The following is a 19,131-nucleotide window of genomic DNA, read 5'->3' as shown; positions in this document are numbered from 1 at the left end:
AAGTGCAAATGGTGTATTGATTAAGCACTGATGCTGTATTGAAAGGCTATGCCGATAAAGAGGCAGGAGGGTAGAGGGGAGGCCTATTGGTCTAAGGATGACTGTGACTCTGACCGATGGATACAGTAATAAAAGGCTCGCCAAAGCGCTAGGCTGTACTGTGAAGTCAGACGTGTTACTTCACTGAGAGATTTGCAAATTTTCTTGTACACCTGTGCCTCACCAAACTTCACATAAAGTCTTTGAATTTGCTTTAGGTGGAGACGGTTCTAACCTATCTATGTCAGTCGAGTAGATAAAGACCACCAACATCCTAACAGGGCCACTGAGCCAAAGCCTCATTATCCATTTTCTTCTGCTTATCCAGTTCAGGGATGGGGGTCTAGTTAATTAATTGTATGACTAATTAATTACTGTTATTATTAAAATATGTTAAGAAATGTTATAACTATCCCCACGCTCCTCCACAAACATCCATCAGTATCAATATTTATAATAGCTGACAAATTCTAATTTAAAAAGTAAGGATTTCATCCGTGCTCTGAGTGTTGACATTGCACGGCTTGTCCACCAGAGGGCACTCTACTTTTTCCTGCTAGCAACAAGAACAACAACCGGAAGCTTTTTATCAGTAGCCTACCTTTTGTGCTCTTAGCTAAATATTAGTAGGCTATATTTTTCTAACTGCATTCTAAACTTTTTTGCACTACACCTAATTCAAGTTCAAAATTCTCCACCAATTTCAGATTCAATATCGGCGCTTATGGATGTCATAACTTGGGTTTTAGTTGTGCTACCGCTATAGTACACAGATGAGAGCAGCATGAGTGTAAAAATGGGGACTGAATAGTTAAACTGTCTTTATTCGTCACAACATTTCCTGCGCTCTCTCTCTGCTGTCCTTCAGTTACATCACGCTGACATCTCACAACAATGAACAGATTTATTCTTTTCTGTCCGTTTCCTTTAATGATTCATTCAGTCTGGTGTGCCTCTCTTCTGGCCTCGCCATTCTGTCACATCTGTCTGTTTTTTTGACATATTAACTACAGACACTCCAGCATTAAAGGAAGGTCTCCAAGTTCAAACCCTTTTCAAACTGTTCGGCCTTTCATGCTTCTCACTGGCAGCAGATGTGGAACGTTGGAAGTAATGAAAGCAATTAAGAACTGAAGAAAGCCTTTTACATACAAGACCAAAGCGAAGCAGAAAAAACACAAGTGTTATGAAACAAGACTGGTTTCTGCTACTTAACTTTTGCAGGCCACATTTTTATGTCCATAAAAAACCGTTTCTGCCTTGGATACGTCGGAGTGAACACAAAATGCATTTTTCCCCAACTTACTTACTTAAATATTAATATTCAAATTGTATCCGTGCTAACTTATGCAACACTTTGCACTTTTCACATGAAAAAAAAACAAATTATTATCCATTGTTGAACTTTAAATTATTGTAACTGTATTGTACATGCATACATGGCTTAGCATCTTCCTGAAATCCAACCTTAATCAGACTATAAAACATCAAAAAGGTGATCTGTGACATGTTTGAATGACCTAAAATCCAACCCCACAAATATTGATTGAGAAAAGCTGATATTATAAGCACTTTTGAGCTATTTTTAAATATATGAAGCCATTAAACAGCTATCAAAATCTGCTTTGAAGTTTGCAGGATCACTTCTTCTTTAAACATGAAACACTTCATCACGCCGCTTGTTACTGAATATCCAAATACCCGCTGCAGACACAACACAGCAGTTCCTCGCTGTGGGGTCCGACTCGCACAGATGCCCGTTGCCATGTGTTCTGTCAGCAGAGGGCTAGTGAGATGAAGCTGCTGCAAAAACATGAATGAACGTTGTAAAAATCCCCAAATCCAGACTCAAGCAGAAGCCACGTGATGCGGCTCAGCGTGTGGCCTGTTTGACCTCCACCTGCTGGGGACCGAACATGGATGCGAGGATGAAGCAACCTAACGCGATCTTGAGGCAAGACGTGAGGCGAGGTCATATTAAAATGCAATTGCAAAGCTCGTACTGGACTGTGTCATGATAAACATTAGCCTGGATCTCTTAGCATCTGAATAGCTCAGCGCACACACACACACACACACACACACACACACACACACACACACACACACTTTTGCGTTATCACTGGCCTTTACTTGAATTTCAAAGACACAATCTGTTCTCCCTTGTGATGATGATTTTGAGGCTGGCATTGCTCTCCCCCTGCGCTCGCTCTCTACCGTGTTCACAAACACACACCGACCTCCCAAGGGCAAAGGGATGGAGGCACGTGTGGCCTGTCTGATTAACAGACATTTTCCACAGCAGATGTGTTTTCATCGAAGGATAAAACAAGGATTTGTGTATGTAGACGTATAGATACTGTTGGACCCTGTTGTGGAAGGTTTCCATGAAATAAAGCCTGCAGACGTGCGGTGAGCGATAGCTAACATTCTTTAATCAAAACACACAAAGAACAGACAACCAAGCCTGTGGAGAGCCTACATGACCGCGGGGCAGACGATCAGCAGAGTCTCCCTGAGTCTAACATGGCTCTCAGTTAAATACCTTCTTCAGGAACAAAAGGCAGTACACAGCTGTTTCACACCTTAAGGTTCACACTCCCTTGCTACCTCCCAGAGTCCTCAAAGAGACAAAAGACTCTACCTGTGGAGCTGTCTGCTTCCCCCAACTTCCTTACTGGACCCCCACCATTTGTCTTACTGTGTGAGTGTGAGACATGTTAAAGTCCAGTGGCACCAAGACATCATACAATAAAATAATGTGATTAATACATAAGTAAAAGAAATTCCTATACAATCCTTAGAGGGACAAAGTGAGGATTGCTACTTCAGTCCCAGGTTGATACCAAAGGTAGTAGAGGTGGCGCACAGACATGTTTGTCCTTGTAATAAAAAAGGTGACTTATCTAAGTAGCTAAAAGGACCGAAAGGACATCCCAGCACTGTCGTTGGCTATTTTGTAAAATAATGATGACATCTGCATCTCTGGACATTTGTACAAGGAGCCCAAACTTCAAATGAGCTTCCAAATGTGGTAAAGCAGAGCCCTCATATAAAAAGAGGCAAGTGATTCAAGGAATCTATGGAAGGATTCTTATATTTACATCTGTATTAACCATTAATCCTGTTGCACTGGCACAGGGGCACCGTAGTGTCTTCAAACGTTCTCTTGTACTTCAGCAACGTCTATACAGCAAATCTGACAGCTGATTCATAGAGAGCAACAAACAAATCATAAACTGTCTGTTTTAAAAAGATGGTCAGTCCGTTCTGGCGAACTCGATCGAGCTTTTCCAAGTCGCACCTGTGGCTCTTATGTTTTCGTCTCAGACACCTAAACAGACCTGATTTGCAGAAGATATTCCTTCAAAGCCCATTTTATTATTGCATCTGTGTAATGCTACAGTTAAGCTTCATAATAAAAAAATTTAAGTAATCCATTTTACCAAGAAATGTGGCATTTTCATGGTCCACAAAAGCCACAAATGAGCATTCGTTTGAAGTGTGAGTATTTTTATCTGCTCTGGTATTTAAGAGTTTCCCTGTTTTTTTGGAAAAAAAAATTTTCTAAATCATCGCTGAAGGATCATAAAGTGTGTTTGAAGAAGAACATGTACATGAGCTGATGCTGCACAGAGTTCGACATAACTTGGTGATTTTGTAATGGAGCAAATCAGTCTAACGAGATCAGCCGACAGTCTGCTCTTTGTCTTTAACCCAAACCTGTTAACACCATGAACACCATGAAAACTATATATATATTTCTGCTGCTCCTGCACTGCGTTATTTTTACTTTAAAAATTACTCTTTTGTCCATATTTGTCCACGAAATCAAAACAAAGTAACTCATGTTCTGTCAGAACTGCTACTTTTCACCTGCATCACAATCTTTTTAATTCAGCTTTATTTATATAGCAGAAAATCACAACAACAGAGTTTGTGAGGTTGATGTCGGTGTGAGAGGAAACTTAGCAAAGCTAACAATGACGTGAAATTTGAGAAAATTGACACAACTAGTTTATTTTAATAACGACTAACTCGATTTAGCGATAGCGCCACAAATAAGTAAAAACCTGTGTCCAAACACAAGGACGGGATGGGCGCAGCTTTTTACTTATAAAAACTAGTGCGAGGTAATCGTAGCTTGGATCCATGTGCTTCCCAGACTGTATGTAATACTGTAGAAGCAGCTCTAAACATTTAGAGTGACAGCCTGCAGGAAAAACCCAAAGTTCTACACCACGCTCACAGCTGGGAGCTGCCCCCTGGGGGAGCTGCAGACTTGTTCTGATAACACTTTAAATTAGCATTCCCAGCAGCAATCAGAATCAGAATCAGAATACTTTATTCATCCCAGTCATGTCAATAAATAAATAGTGTATACCATAAACTTTATATTTAAATATTTTCCTTCCTAAATTTGAGCTGTAAAACAGATACAGATACATGAGCAATATGGTGAGCTGATAAAACATGTTTTCCCATCACTATGTTGTAACTGCGCCTCCCTGACAGCAGTTTTTAAATACACACAGAGGCTTGTTAAAATTCAGTTGCATCCGTCTTTTGCCTAGAATACAACGGAAGAAGGACGGGCAGAGCGTTTATCGTGACAGAGAGGATGTTGGGATTGGGTGAGATGGAGGCAGATGAGCCCAAAGGTGCAGAAACATGAAGACTACAGACACAGCAAACACCGGCCACTAAGAAAAAACACATATTCCACTCCCCAACCAGTTGCCAAGTGGTTGCTGCAAAGAGCGTGCTGCACCGCTGCAACCAATGCATTTGAAAAGGCGGAACTTTTATTTTCAAAAGCAAACTTCTCCGTTTCTGCTTTCACACTTTTAAGAGATTTCAACCTGCTTGACATGTTGTCATTTTCCATACTGACTGCTGCCAACTGCAGCAATCTGCAGGCAGCCTTGTACACCTCTTTAGTACCAAATTAATGGCAGCAACCTCCAGCCACGCACCAACCAGTCACAGCCATTTTTCCCTACAGACCAGCGGCTGCGTGTGAGGCCTTTGATTACAGACAGCAAGGTGAGACGCACTGCTTTGAACATTAAGATTTAATTGTGATGTTTTTGTCACCCTGCTGTTTTCAAAGAAAGAGAATCTGCTAGATGGGGTCGACCTCAGGTAATTAGAGTAATAAATCCTTTACGCTGTCTGATTTCAAGGGCAGTTCTTTTGATTGCTGGAATGGTTCAAGGCTTTTGGTAATAAATGTGCAGAGAAAGGAAGAAAACAAATCATACTGTGCAAAATAATGTTATGTAGTTACACTACTAGGACTATAGTATTATGTAGCATGATGCTACGTGCTAACAGCTTAATTGAACTTTAGGATGTGGTCTGATGAGAGTCCTGATCAGAACGACAGTGTAACGGTTTCCGAGCTGCGTGATTACATAAAGCATCTGTGCACGACGGGAATAAACACAAATTCCCACCTGACAAAAAAGTTCCTGCTAACCTTTGAAAACAAGTTGTGACCAAAGATTTTCAGGTCAATGAATAAATGAGAATAAAAGCTAAAAAAGCAGGCGACAGTGATCTTTTGATCTTGTCTATTAAATACAGACAGTTTCACGCATGGTTTTGGCTGACGGTGAAAAGCTCAGTGACGCTGATCATTTTGAACCGGGATGGACTTTTTCTGACAGATTACGGGCGTTTTCTTGCCGGGGCCCTTTGCGGTGGCACCCCACTGTGCGCTCGCAGTGGAAATAAATGAGGGTCCTGGATTTTCTGACACAGCTCTATTGTGGTTCTAAATGCAGCCAAGAAAAACACCCAGAATAAAACCCAGCCGAGAAAAGTTATAAACCAAAAGCCGTGCTAAAGCGTAGACAGATGAAAAATAGCAAAACTTGCAACAAAAGCAACCAGTTTTTTTATTACAGCATTAAAACGGTGACATTTTGGTCAGAGCTGCCTTCCTCACATGCTAGTTTGCAACCTTCGTGTCACTTTTTCTGCCGTTTTGTAGTTGGAGCTGTTTTCTGACTCGGATAATTTTGCATGTTTCTGCAGCTCTTTGCATCTACCCTGCATCTCTTCAGAGTCACGTTACATTGTGTTATGGAAGTTTGGGATCTGTCTGTAGCTGTCATGCATCTCTTTTTAAATACTCTCCATCTCTCTATCATGATTTCTGCCTTCTCTATGAGCATTTTGTATGTTCGAGGCTTTTTTACATCTCTTTATGGCATTTTTGCATCTCTTTATATTTATTGTCCATATCTTTGTAACTGTTTCTACTTTCTGTATTGATGCTTTGCATCTCTATTTTGAGCTTATTTGTAGCTGTGGGCGTTTTATTTTTCTGTGCATTCGTTTTGTGTCTCTTTGCATATCTTTATGGTTATTTTGCATCTCATTATGGACATCTTATTTCTCTCTGTAGCTATTATGCACAGTCTCTTTATTGACGTTTTGTATTTTTGCATAACTTTATGTTTATGGTTGTTTTGTTTCTCCTTTCTCCAGTGATTTTGCATCTCTTTATGGACACTTTGGACCTCTTTGTGGTTTTTTGTGGTGGACTAATGGACCTATGTTCCCCTTAGCCTTGTGCACAGCAGGCCCTTCAGTAATCCTTCCATTCTTTATTGTAATGGTGAATGTACTGGTGTGAGTCATAAGCTTAACTTGGTGAACTCTACAGAAACCCAATAGATCTGCTGAAAATCAAAGGTTGTTCAGCCGTGACCATGCTTCTGCTTCCTGTCTGTTTAATATTTACATATTTTTGCTCATTTCTCCAGTTTTACACTCCGATCCTCCAACCTGGTTATGAGAGCACATTGGAGTCACCGGACAATGTAGGCCAGGTGCAAACAACATGTATACTGACATCCAACTTGTTATTCTCTTTCCATGAGCCGGTCAGAGCGCTGATAATGAGAGCCTGGGGACCAGGCTGAGGCTGCTTTGTGTAATGGAGAGAAGACAGTGTTTATAAGGTTCCTCAATTACTTATTAAATATTTGAATACACAAAGTTATACTACATCCAAAGATGGATATGTGGCTAAGCGTTGTTTCTGGTGGGTAAGGTTGGCTCCCTAAACCCCCAGACGTTTGCACTTGTATTTAAAAAAGATGACTCAGTTTGTGCAGTTCATACTACTAATCAACTGAAATCACATTTGTTATGTATGGTCATAAATCACGTATAACCAATGTGATTTGGTCATAAACTCAAATGAGTTTGACATGGCAGGTCTACACAGCTTATAATGTTACATGACCAGCTGTAAAATAATAATGATGATAACAATAAATTGTGTTTTAACACCACTGAAAGCGGTGAGATTGGCATTTCTAAGTGCAAATGACCCTCTAAGATTTCAGAAGGATCAGATTTATGTGCCAGCTGATTCTCTTTTCGTCTCTGAAGTGCTGCTGTTCCTTCTAAGCGCCACAGGAAACAGCCAAACTGATATTCACTGTGAGTGTGAGGAGGCGCCCGACATCAGACCTACATATACCTGTGAGTGTGCAGCTGTGTTCAGGCGCACACAGACATATTGTGCAGGGTGGTAAGCCGATGATGAGCATGAACAGCCCTCTCAGCCCTTCCTCCCCCCCATCCATCCTCCCTCCCTCTCTCCCCTATAATCGCTGGGCTAATTCACCCAGCCAGATTTGGCAACAGGCTTATTAGAGTCATTTCACACAACAAGCAATGACCTACGCAGACGGCGCAGCGGTGACTATGTTCTCCCCAAAACATCCGCACACAGAAATGAGCTTTAAACACATTTCATCACCAATGATGAAACATCGACATCTCCAGTTTCTTGCTGAAAAAATTCATCCCAGTGCCCCAGATTTTTTTTCCCTACAGCCAGCGGAGAGAACGTGAAGCACAACATGTTTTCCATACAGGGCAGTCTTATTTTTCTCAGACAAAAGCCTCCTTTCTGCTTGTTTCTGAGTGCGTCCTCGGGCTTAACTTCCCCGTGATGGCGGTGAAATTTATGGGCACCGCATTGGTGTCGTTCAGCAGCCTACCTGCAGGTAAACAAGGTAGGTGTCTGGCAGTAGGAGCAGGTGTCCGTGGGAATGTGTTCGTGCTTTTTTGTGTGATGATTAATCCGTCAGCCGTCCCCCGAATATCTGCTGGTTAACAGTGTGTGTGTGTGTGTGTGTGTGTGTGTGTGTGTGTGTGTGTGTGTGTGTGTGTGTAGCCTGCAGACCTTACCGCTGTGCGCGCTGAACCAGCGGGGTGCGATGTGCAGGGGCAAGGTGTCAGCCAGCGACCCCCGGGACCCCAGATACAGCACCCCGTCCGTGTGGTGCCCTCCGCCCCCAGTGTTCTGGTAGCCGGTCCCGTGAGGGGCCGCGGTAGTGCCCCCTGACCCCCCTCCGGCTCGATCCGAGTCCGTTCCTCTTGGGGTGTAGAAGCCGAAGGGCACGGCGGGACTGTGTTCGATGCCCATCCCAGCCACGGAGCTCACCGAGCGGCTCCGCAGGCCCATGGTGCCGCTCGGCCGGTAGTGACCAAAGTGGGCCGAGGGTGGCACCGCGCTGTCATCCGTAGAGACACCGGGAAAAGCACCCCGGGGCCGCCCCGCCGTGCTCTGCTTTCCCCCCATCCAAAGCGGGGAGAGGAGTGGGTGGGGGTTCTGGGTGGGTACAGGAGGGGGCTCGGCTCGATCCGCAGAGGGCAGGCTGTGCCCCCCTCCCCTCGCTCCTGTCTGTCTGTCGGCCTGCCTGCCTGCCTATCCGTCCGTGTGTGTCGGCAGGCTCGTCAGCTCTGACTCTCCGCAGACGCAACAGCCCGTTTCCCTGCTGAGCGGAACATGAGCCAGCCCTGACGTCTGGATTCACCTCACCCGCACACACCACCGGGAGGAACGAGCGGAGAGCGTTTGACTGACGCCGAAATCCGCGCTCCGCGAACAGATGCGCGCGCTGCGCTGCTGCCCTGCTGTCCCGGCTGGTTAACGCGGCTGTCTCATCGCAGGCGGCCGGCCCGGATCACAGCAGCGCCGCAGTGTTCCCTCCGCTGCTCTGCCCTCATCTGATCTCAGACATCGTGACAACTGTTGCTGTCTGTCTGACCGCCAGCAAAACGACGGTCTGTCTCTGACACACACACGCGCGCACACACACAAATAAATGACGTCGTCCGTCCGGTCTGGTGGGCTCGCTTTTTTTCCCACCCCCCGGAGATCGGGGTCACAGTGAAGCCGCTCCCCTGCGCTCAGATCGGCGCTCCGCTCCTCTCCGCTCCGCCTCAGCCGCTGCTGCTGCTGCTGGCCAGACAATGGACGCGCTTAGTGCGCAGGCTCGGATCATAAATACAGACAGTATGGGAGACAGATGCACGCCGTTTCTAATTCCCCGACATGGGATTGGCCTGTTTTTCTTTCTTTTTTTTCACATGTTGGATTATGGGGCATTTTAGGACAGGACAGGTGTGGTGCGGTGGAGGGGGAACGCACCAGGTAGCCGAAAGAAAAAGCAAACAAACAAAGGAAACAAAAGAACTGACATAAAAATACACAAAGACAGAATAATTTTAAACTGCTCTGATCGCTCGTTAGTTATCGTCCAGTATCTGTCCTGTCACAGATATATCGGCTCTAGCTATGAAGTTTCTACATTATCAGACAGTCACTTTATGGTTATCGTGGTATCGTGCTGGATTTTGGACGAATTGAGGAATAACTATCTATATGAGAAATTAAAAAATGTCACGAAACAGTCTGAAAATGATTTGAAAATCCAGTCAAGTCTTTAAGTTCTGATGATTTTCATGGTGGGCTGACCTCCAGAATAAAGTCCGTACAGCAGCATTAATATGTTTAATTCCACTGACATCCTTTCAGTTCACCTTTGCAAGGTAAAAGATGCAGCAGGATGTGGACCGAACCACTTTGAGGTTTATGAAGGGGAGTCCTTGTTTGTTAAAACTTTGAACTCTATTGTTTTTACAACTCCAGAGCTGTATATCATATTTTTGTGTTCACCATTATAAAACTATGGTTTACAATGATGCACTGAGGAGGAAAGCACTGTATATAAACAGTCACAGGTCTTAAAGAGTCTGGATTAAAACATTCTGGGAATATATCTGAATGGTTGGTGAATCCCCTCTCAGATTAAATTCTTAATTAAAACATTAATTAACCCCTTTTCTTCTGCATCGTCGATGCTCCTCTGCTGCTGCCCCACAAGGTCAGGCCTTAAGTCTTTAGTCCTGCAGACTGATGTCATTACCAGGCTATTCACAGATTTTGCCACCATCCTGTATGCTAAATTATTGGGATCACTGGTGACCATGTTTGGTTTGGGATTAGGCCTGCTCCGTTTAATCCTGCATGTGTGTGTCTGTGTGTGTAATTAGGCTGGTTATATTCTCCTTGGCTCTTTGTTCTTCCACAGTAAAACAAAGTCAGACTCGTGCAGCCTTCTTGGGTTTACTACCCAATAAGGTAAACTATTGTTGAGTACTTACAGTACAGTAGGTGTTAATCTATCCCGCTATAATGACAGCAAGCCTATAAATGGATCCCTCTCTGCTCCACAGGCATGTAAACACACACAAAGCCAGACACACACAATCAGCTCCAGCTGATTTAAAGCACCGCTGCAAAATAGTGGAATAAGGGATAAAAACAAAAATACAGCTTAAAGTAAAAAATCCCTGAAATGAGGGGCAAAGGTCAAAATACAGGCCACATTATTAAATCAGGCTAATGAATACATTGTTAAAGAAACAGTGGTAATGTACAGCTCCATGGTTAGCTACTATTAATAAATAATTATCTAAAGGCACCAAGTTATGATGACATATTGTGACTATTCTAGATAAAGGAATAATATAGACTACAATAGCCCTTTATTGTCATTGTACATGTACAACACAAACTGTGAGGGCTCCTCATGAACTCACAATAATTAAAAAAAACTGGGTAGAAGGAGTTGGGGGTAATATTTCGAGAAAAATGTTTTTTAGGGCTTAAAGTCATACATTTATAATAAAACACTGAGAAATCTTAGAGGAAGATTAAAAACCTGAATATTCTATAAGATTACAAAGGCTGCTGTCCAGACCCTGCAAATTCAAGGAATATGGGAACCAGAACAACATACAGAAATAATAAATATAAATGTAAAATTTATTTTCTTCCAAAGAAAATAAAGATTTTTATTTATTTATTTTATTAATTTCAGAATAGCCCCACGTCTCATCCCATTACAGCTGCTGTGATAGGCTCTAATGCAGTACTAAGAAGTAATAAATAAGCAAATATGGATTCAATTAGTCAGTTAGACATGAAATATTTAATTCACTTGTAGTTTTGATTTTCAGTATTAATGCTCATAAAGGTAATGGATGAACGCTTAAAACAGTTATGATGACAGCATTCAAAATGTAAAAACAGTTAAGTAAATGTAAAGTATATAATAACAAAGCAAAAAAAATGAGCCATGTTAGATAAATATAAAACACTGAAACATGAGCAGTGTGTTGGTGATTATACTAATATGACAGGTCTGGATAAAAGGCCCAAAATGAGTAGAAATCACTGGTGTAGAGGTTTAACATGAGATCTTAGTAACACTGATAACAGACAACATCACACACAGAATGTAAAATGAATAAAAGAAACAAGGTTTGCTACACAGTCTCCACACAGGAAAAATTAGAAGAGGAAAAACTGCTTTTTGACACAGAGGATAAGAAATCAACGTGTTAGTAAAACTAAAATGCTTCCCTTGCTTCTCATGCTCTCTCTCTCTCTCTCTCTCTCTCTCTCTCTCTCACACACACACACACACACACACACACACACACACACACACACACACACTGCACCAGTATAATAAAAAAAATCAAGCTCACAAAAACACAGTGTAAGCAGGTTCTCAGCCAGTTTTCTTTTTAATAGTTCCAGCGAATCCATAACCAAGAAAATTTTAGTGCCACCTTTTAACAAGTTGCCCATATACATTTAATACATTTATAAAGGAAACGTGACTTCTTACTTTATTTAATGTTAACAAATTTGACATGTTTGGTCCGCAGCTGTGAAGAATCTGAGTCAAAAATCTGTTTATTAAAGTATAACTAAACATTAACTCTCAATGAGTGGATTACCAAAAATACCCTAATGAAGTAAAGGATTCATTAACACCCTTAATAACATTCTCAACATATCATCATTAGTTAGTTTAGTCATAAAAGGCCACTTAACAGAGGTGGTGAAAACTGGATTACCAGCCCATTTCTGCTATATTTGTATATTTTTTTCAGGTAAAATGGGGAGAAAATAGCGTTTTTCTTTTGCATGTGTGGATTTTTTTCAAACCCACATGAAATATAACTTTAGAATGTATATTGCACTTATTTATTTTCTTCTTTTTGTCTTTTTAAATGAATGCATGGTCTCTTTGTGATCATTTTGTGGTTGTTATTAATTATAAGTTTCAATGCATCTTTTTTAAAGGCCTCCTGAACCATCGTCAAGGATTTCACGGAAAACAAATATGACTTATTAGAAAGGCTGCAGGGAATAGTCACTGAACTGTAGACTGCTTAAACAGCTATGCAAATCAATAAGAATAAAATAAACAGAACTCAGAGTGAGCTATAACAAAGTCACGCAGTGTTTTTATTTAAAAGGAGATTTGATTGTAGCTCAGTGGCTGTGCGAGTGTGTTAGTGCTCTTCACGTCTTTCTTAATGTTCAGTTAGTGGCTGCAAGCTGGGAAAACAATAGTTACAAAGCTGCCGAGGCAGAAATGAGCATTATATTTTGATCTTCTGGCTGACACGCTGCAGGTTTGTCTCTCAAGGATGCACCACTGACACCGTGTGGTGGTGTAGAGCGTTGCTTCATCACAGACAGAAGGAAGAAATCCAGGTACAAAGACGCCTGAAGGTTCATTTGGCTCTGATAATTTTCTTGTTTAATGGTTTGTGACATAAAACGCAGTGAATCCAAATGATGGCAACTTAAATTACTTGAAGTTTGCTCGCTTCCTTGAAAGCTGCCTCCATTCCGGTTAGCGGACAGTGAAATGAATTTAACATGCTGAAAAGCTAACATGTTTGCTTTTCTCACTTTTATGTAGCTTCTTAACAATAGCCAACTTTGTAGCGCTCAAATGCAGCGCTCCAAATTATTAGAAGTTACTGTACTTTTGTCATTAATGACCTCCTGACAACCTATATCAGGGAGGTCAAAGATAAGGCCTGGGGCCTAGAATCAGGTCGTCAAAGATGGCTCTGTCCCACTGTATAGCTTTGAAAAATGTGAAAGAGGGCAAAGATTTTGGACTTTTAAATATATCTTAACAGGTTTTTCAGCTTTTCCTGCTGATGCAGACCTCACCCATGGACATTCATCCTACATTACATTCTGTGAATTAACAAAAACTTTCAGTTTCTTTATGTAGGTCATCATGGTCAAGGATTTCACTGAAACCATTGCATACTGTGATTTATTTAAAGTATACAACATATAGTCGCTGAATTCTAGATACTCTTTAAACAGCTATGCAAATCAATAGAATAATGGAGTCCTGTGTCAAAATGCTCATCTGCAGTTAGGTAAAGTGTTTACAAAAGCAAAAGCATAATAAACTGTAGTGTCTACTTTCAATGAAATGTATTCAGCAGGCAATAAACAGGTTGAACAGCACTTGGAGTGAGTCCACATATTAGACATTAATTTTAATGACACAAAAAGAAAGGATCTGTGGAAGATAATCTTTACATAATGCTTGCTGGTCTGCAACAACAGACCAGGTCTTCCTTAAAAACTCAAATTTGGAGTTAGCAAAAAGGATTCTATTAACACTCATCATTTTCCAAGAGTCAGGTTTTCTGGTGCATGTAGGAACATTCGTGAGAAATCCCACAAAACACGTATAGCTTTCTTGATTTAACTGAATTTGCAAATCACTGCTTCAATGATTTCATATGTTTGCTTGTGCTCCTTTAACAGAGGTGTGTCCACAAACTTCACTCAGATGGACACGCTGCTCATGGCTCTTCTCGCGGCAGGATTTTCCCAGGATTCATCAGGTTGTTTGGGTCGAGGGCGTCCTTGAGACTCTGCATGACCTGGATGCCCACAGGCCCCATCTCCTCGCACAGCAGCGCCCTTTTTCCTAAACCCACTCCATGCTCCCCTGTACACGTACCATCCATGGCCAAGGCTCGCCTGCAAGAAGCAAATACATTTTTTAGGAGCAAAAAGTTTGAAAGTTTTCTGAAACCTTTACAAATGTTTCAAAATGTTTCACTTTCTATCCACAAACATTCATACGAAAGTAATCGCTGTGAGCCAGAAGCTCAGGCTTCAGGCTGTGTTTTCTTGGCTCTATATGACGCAATACAGAGTGTATATTTTTAATATGGCCAATTCATGGTCCACAGCACAGAAGCCCCACCCACCTGCTGTTGGAAAAGGGGCAGCCAATCAGAAGAAAGATGGCTTAAAAGGAGAAGGACGGGAGTTAGAGTTGTTTTGTGCATTGGAGTCTCCGCTGCCTTCGCTCAGGTCTAATTCAGGTGAGCTGTGGCTTTCTTCCATCTAATCCTCTATGCCATTACCCTCTGTGGTCTGAGCCTGACCCTGGCATAGCTGGTGGTGTTTAAAGTCTTTGAAAACAGATTTTGAGAAGATTGTATTGGTACATAGCTAAACCCCTCCATCTATAGAAAGACAGCCCACAAGTCTTTGCAAGTCCCAAGACTTAAACGTTTGGCCCTCTGGAATCAATATTAACCGAGAGAGATGGGCGAGAGCGCGATTCCAACGGGGAGGAATTTGTTTGAAGATAAGCAAGCGGAGTAAGGAGGATTACGGCGAGTGTGGGGAGGATTAGGGTGAAGAGAAACGTGTTGAAGAGAGACTGACAATGAAGGTAATAACAAGGAAAGTTGCTAAAATGGAGCAGTGAGGCCAGGCTGCCTGACAGGTACATGAGGCATACGCGCTCAACCAATAAGACTTAAAAAAAAGGAGATTACTGTTAGTAAGAACATCTGGTATTCAGTAACAATGTGTGTCTGCTTGATGGGAAGGAAGTATAAATAAAACATTACAGCAGCTGTCAGGTGGTTCGAGGCTCCTGTCTATGTCTTTTGCTAGTACAATAAATGTTTTTTAATGGTAATTTTAGTGTTACCATGTAGCTGATTACTACTGTATGCGATAATAACCTTTTCAGAGTGTTCGTTCAGATACACGTTAAAAACAGTCAAGATTACTCTGTAATCATTTTATCACTTTGATCATGTTAACGACATCTGCGAGCTCAGTCACGGGGGTGGGCGGAGCTTTAAAGTCTCTCCTCGAGCTGCACAGAATGCAGGGCTGGTTTCTACTTGAAGCTGGTCCATGTGGGCATGAACTGTATGTGCTGTGTGGGAGAGTCCACATAGGAAGCAATGCACAACGATACCAGAGGCCATATTAGATAGCCAACAACATTCAAAAACAAAATACTGGCAATGAGAACTGCACACATTACAAGATAAACTTTTATTAACTTCAAGGCAAGCGCCTGACGCAACTACCAGTGGGGGCGTGGGACAACTTTGACTAAAACATGAGAGGGTAGACAACATATGTCAGGCTAGTGACCAACTGTCAGCTTCAAAGCAGCGTGTCCAGTGCGAGTCGCCTCAAATGGATGCAGCTTAACTTCCTGGACAACTGTATTACCCATCAGATATGTCCATACAGGGACTCCAGTTAGAGTGAGGTCTGCTTACTGTAGGTTTGTCATAATAAAAATGACAAACTAGAATAAAATGTCTGCTGATTAAACACTGTACATTTATTTGTATGAATGAGTCACAGATATGAACTGTGTCCTCACATCCTGTTGTTGTCAACCCTGAAGCAGTGAACGGCTCGATGGATGGCGACAATCTTCCAGAAAAAGAAGTGAAATCCTGATTGGTAGAAGATTTGTGAGTGAGTGCGAGGTGACACCATACCTAGCCAGTCTCTCAGTGAACAGGTGGACTCTGTGCATCTCCTCGGGGTCGTTTGGATCCACCACCATCAGACAGTGGAAATTCCCATCTCCCACGTGGCCTGCTATGGGACCTGAGGGCAGAAGCCATCCACATTCAATACAGTGCCAAAAAACATCAGCTTTTTACATCACGTTCTTCTTCTGTGCTCTTGTGATGATACACCAGAATGACCCCTACATCCTGGAGCTTAACAAGAGTTCCTGTATTTAAAAGTTGTAGTATTAGGAGTTAAGTCTCATTCATTGATCCCTTAGACCTCAAAGTGCTTCCTTCAGTTAAAATATGCACCTCAAACTACACGTTTTAATCAACCTTCCTGCAGCTTCTCTACTCCACCACACGGGTCAGCTGACCAGCTACCAGAAAGCTCACTCAAACTGGTTCACTGAAATCCCAAAAAGAAAGAAATTATTTTCTTTTCATAAATTTCTATTATTTTTTTTCTAACATTAAAGATGAATGCTTTGAGGAATAAGAGAGATTCAAGTGCCTTGAATGAACAACATGGTGTAAAATTCAGCTGTGGGTGCGCTTTCAGCGTGAAGTCAAGTGGATGTGTGCTCACCTGTAAGTCTGTTCTCAATCAGGTCCTCCTTTGTCTCCACAATAATTTGAGGCAGTCGAGACAGAGGAACACACACATCTGTAGAGTAGGCCTACACACACACACACACACACACACACACACAGGGAAGATAAGGTCACGATATTGGAAAGGCATCAAGCAGGTGTCTTGAGCAATCTTCAGGATTTAAAACGTTAATAAAGTGAGACATAAAAGTGCCTCCGAGCAGTGACTGTGTTTGTGTAGCACAGCGCTGTCACACAAAGCCTCACTATTAAAAGGCAACATATCCAACAACCTCAACTCGAATGGTACTGAGTTTTCACACAGCAGTGATAAGTTATAATAATATCACACTGCAGGCTGTGTGTAATCCCTTTGGAGCAATATTACATCTGCCCAACACGAGAGCCCTCTCACGCTGTAATACACCTTCTTCTTTTTACCTTCCTTAGTGTCAGTGCCGAGGAAAGGTGTTTTAGTGTACAGTTAGCTCCATAAATGTTTGGACGCTTACACTCTTTTCTGTCACAGTGGGTTTTAAATCAAACTGTCAAAATATGATTAAACCTCTTTATTCCACAAACGAGGTGAAACAGCACAGGAGGAGAGAAACAAGGCACAGCACAGACTGTCACACATTTTTTTTCCCTTTTCCATAGTTTATTAGGGGCGGGACCCTCTAACCTCAAGATACCAAGCAAACAAAACACAAACAAGAACTGCAGTAGCCAATAAGATACGACCACGCACTGTTTAGTTCACTGCTCAAAAATTAAAGGAACACTTTGAGGCCTCAATGGAAAAAAATCGTGCTGGATGTCTATAATGATATGGACTGGGTAATGTGTTAGGAAAGAAAGGATGCCACATTGTTTGATGGAAATGAAAATAATCGACCTACAGAGAAAATCATGCTCGAAGTCCGGTCTCTGAAGCAGGTGACTTTGTTTACCTTGCAGCCCGGTCTGAGAGCCAGAGCAGCGTACCAGGCATCATGACGAGCTTTCCACAACCGATTCCGTGTTTCCGTATCTCGAGCCCACTGAAAGTCTGACCCTCCGTTACTCTGAGTGATGTCCTCTGTAGAAACACACACACTGACCTTCAATGGGAGTTTGCTTGCTTTCAATAAATCACATTACATCCAAACTTTAACCAAAGAGAGAAAATCTGCTCCCACTTCCACAACACTACTGTTATGTGACTGTTAAGCAGTTTTCAGAAGCACTCTCCTGAGATCCAGTGGATGGACCAACCAGTTTACAAATAATAATAAGCTTTGTTGGACACATCCCCTCACAGACAAATATTTGTGACTACTGTTAACATCTACGACAGTCTACAACAAAACCGAGGACCCTGAAATGTTTACAAATGGTTCACTGACTTCATGACTCTTTACTTTTCATATCCTGGCCATATCTGGGAAACTAACACTAAAGCTCAATATCTTTCAGAAACTGCTTTATCTAATGGGAGAACATCTGGTCTGATATCAGCAAACACACACACCGGCTGTTTTGACCTGTTCCTCGAGGCTTTGTTCTGAGCCGTGGAACTCCAGGAACAGAGTTGGGGTCACGGGGTAGGACAGAGAGCTGAACCTGTTGCACGCATCAATCATCACATCATCCAGAAACTCTGGATCACACACACACACACACACACACAGGACAAACACACGATTAAAGGAAATGTAGGTAAGATGATCTAAAGTCATTCACTTGCATCATTGCTGCGTAGGTTCCAGCTGTCAATAATTGGTATTGATCTCATTTTCATCTCTAGTTTGAGGATAAATTCTTCCCTCCTGGATTCTATACGGTTTTTAAGTGATGCTGTATGAACCCTGCCTCCAGGTCCTAAACTACTCTGCGTTTATTAAGGCTGCTGTGTTTTAACATGCTTTAATGTTTTGTATCTTGTTCTATTTAATCTGACCAAGCCTCTAAAAACAGTCAGTGATCACTGTCGGCCTCTCTCGGGTTTTATTACCACTATACATTTTAAAGCTCAGTTTTTAAAACCTTACAATGCAACTACAGCCCAGCCCATGCAGCAGTATATGAATGACTAACCTCGTATTGTGGATGGATTATCTCTATTGTTCTCCTGACTGAAGTTCGGTCCGTTTACAGCATCCTGCCATGCGATTGCATTTGTCCCTAATCATTGGGAACCCTCACGTTAACGAGTGGAAAAAAGTTAGCGTTCATCCTCCAGCATTACTGTGTTTATGTTATGCTAACATAGCTGTGTCACTAGCAGTCACGTAGCACATCATTATATACCAGCTAGTCCAACTTCAGTAACCCTACAAACGTCACTGCTGTTTAGTTTCCTGTCTTCATTTATGTTGGAAGTGATAGCAGAGCTGTACGTTTGAATTTTTCAGAAATCTCTCAGTCAGAACATAGTATATTATGTTTAGATGGAAAGTAGTGAGCTAACTCCCTGCTAACTTTGAACTCCGTTAAACTTCATAAATCCTGTTTTCA

At 42.0% G+C, this 19,131-nt stretch overlaps 2 protein-coding genes across 2 annotated transcripts in view; both read right to left on the bottom strand.

Moving 5' to 3' along the window:
• Positions 1–10,127, bottom strand: part of znrf1 (zinc and ring finger 1) — a 63,821-nt gene extending 53,694 nt beyond the window's left edge. The window contains exon 1 of the mRNA XM_026172571.2: positions 8,257–10,127. Within this exon, the coding sequence (XP_026028356.2) occupies positions 8,257–8,650 (394 nt within the window). The 5' untranslated portion in view covers positions 8,651–10,127. The remainder of the gene's footprint in view (positions 1–8,256) is intronic.
• Positions 10,128–13,495: 3,368 nt separating this feature from the next.
• ldhd (lactate dehydrogenase D) overlaps positions 13,496–19,131 on the bottom strand; it is a 50,103-nt gene continuing 44,467 nt past the window's right edge. The window contains exons 7-11 of the mRNA XM_026172570.2: positions 18,146–18,274; positions 17,586–17,713; positions 16,631–16,721; positions 16,024–16,135; positions 13,496–14,236 (exon numbers count right to left, since the gene is read on the bottom strand). Of these exons, the coding sequence (XP_026028355.2) occupies positions 14,056–14,236; positions 16,024–16,135; positions 16,631–16,721; positions 17,586–17,713; positions 18,146–18,274 (641 nt within the window). The 3' untranslated portion in view covers positions 13,496–14,055. The remainder of the gene's footprint in view (positions 14,237–16,023; positions 16,136–16,630; positions 16,722–17,585; positions 17,714–18,145; positions 18,275–19,131) is intronic.

Source organism: Astatotilapia calliptera, chromosome 7 (genome assembly GCF_964374335.1).
Source record: "Astatotilapia calliptera chromosome 7, fAstCal68.1, whole genome shotgun sequence".
NCBI lineage: Eukaryota > Metazoa > Chordata > Actinopteri > Cichliformes > Cichlidae > Astatotilapia > Astatotilapia calliptera.
The sequence above is the reverse complement of the archived record's forward strand: the minus strand, read 5'-3'. Positions and strand labels throughout refer to the sequence as shown.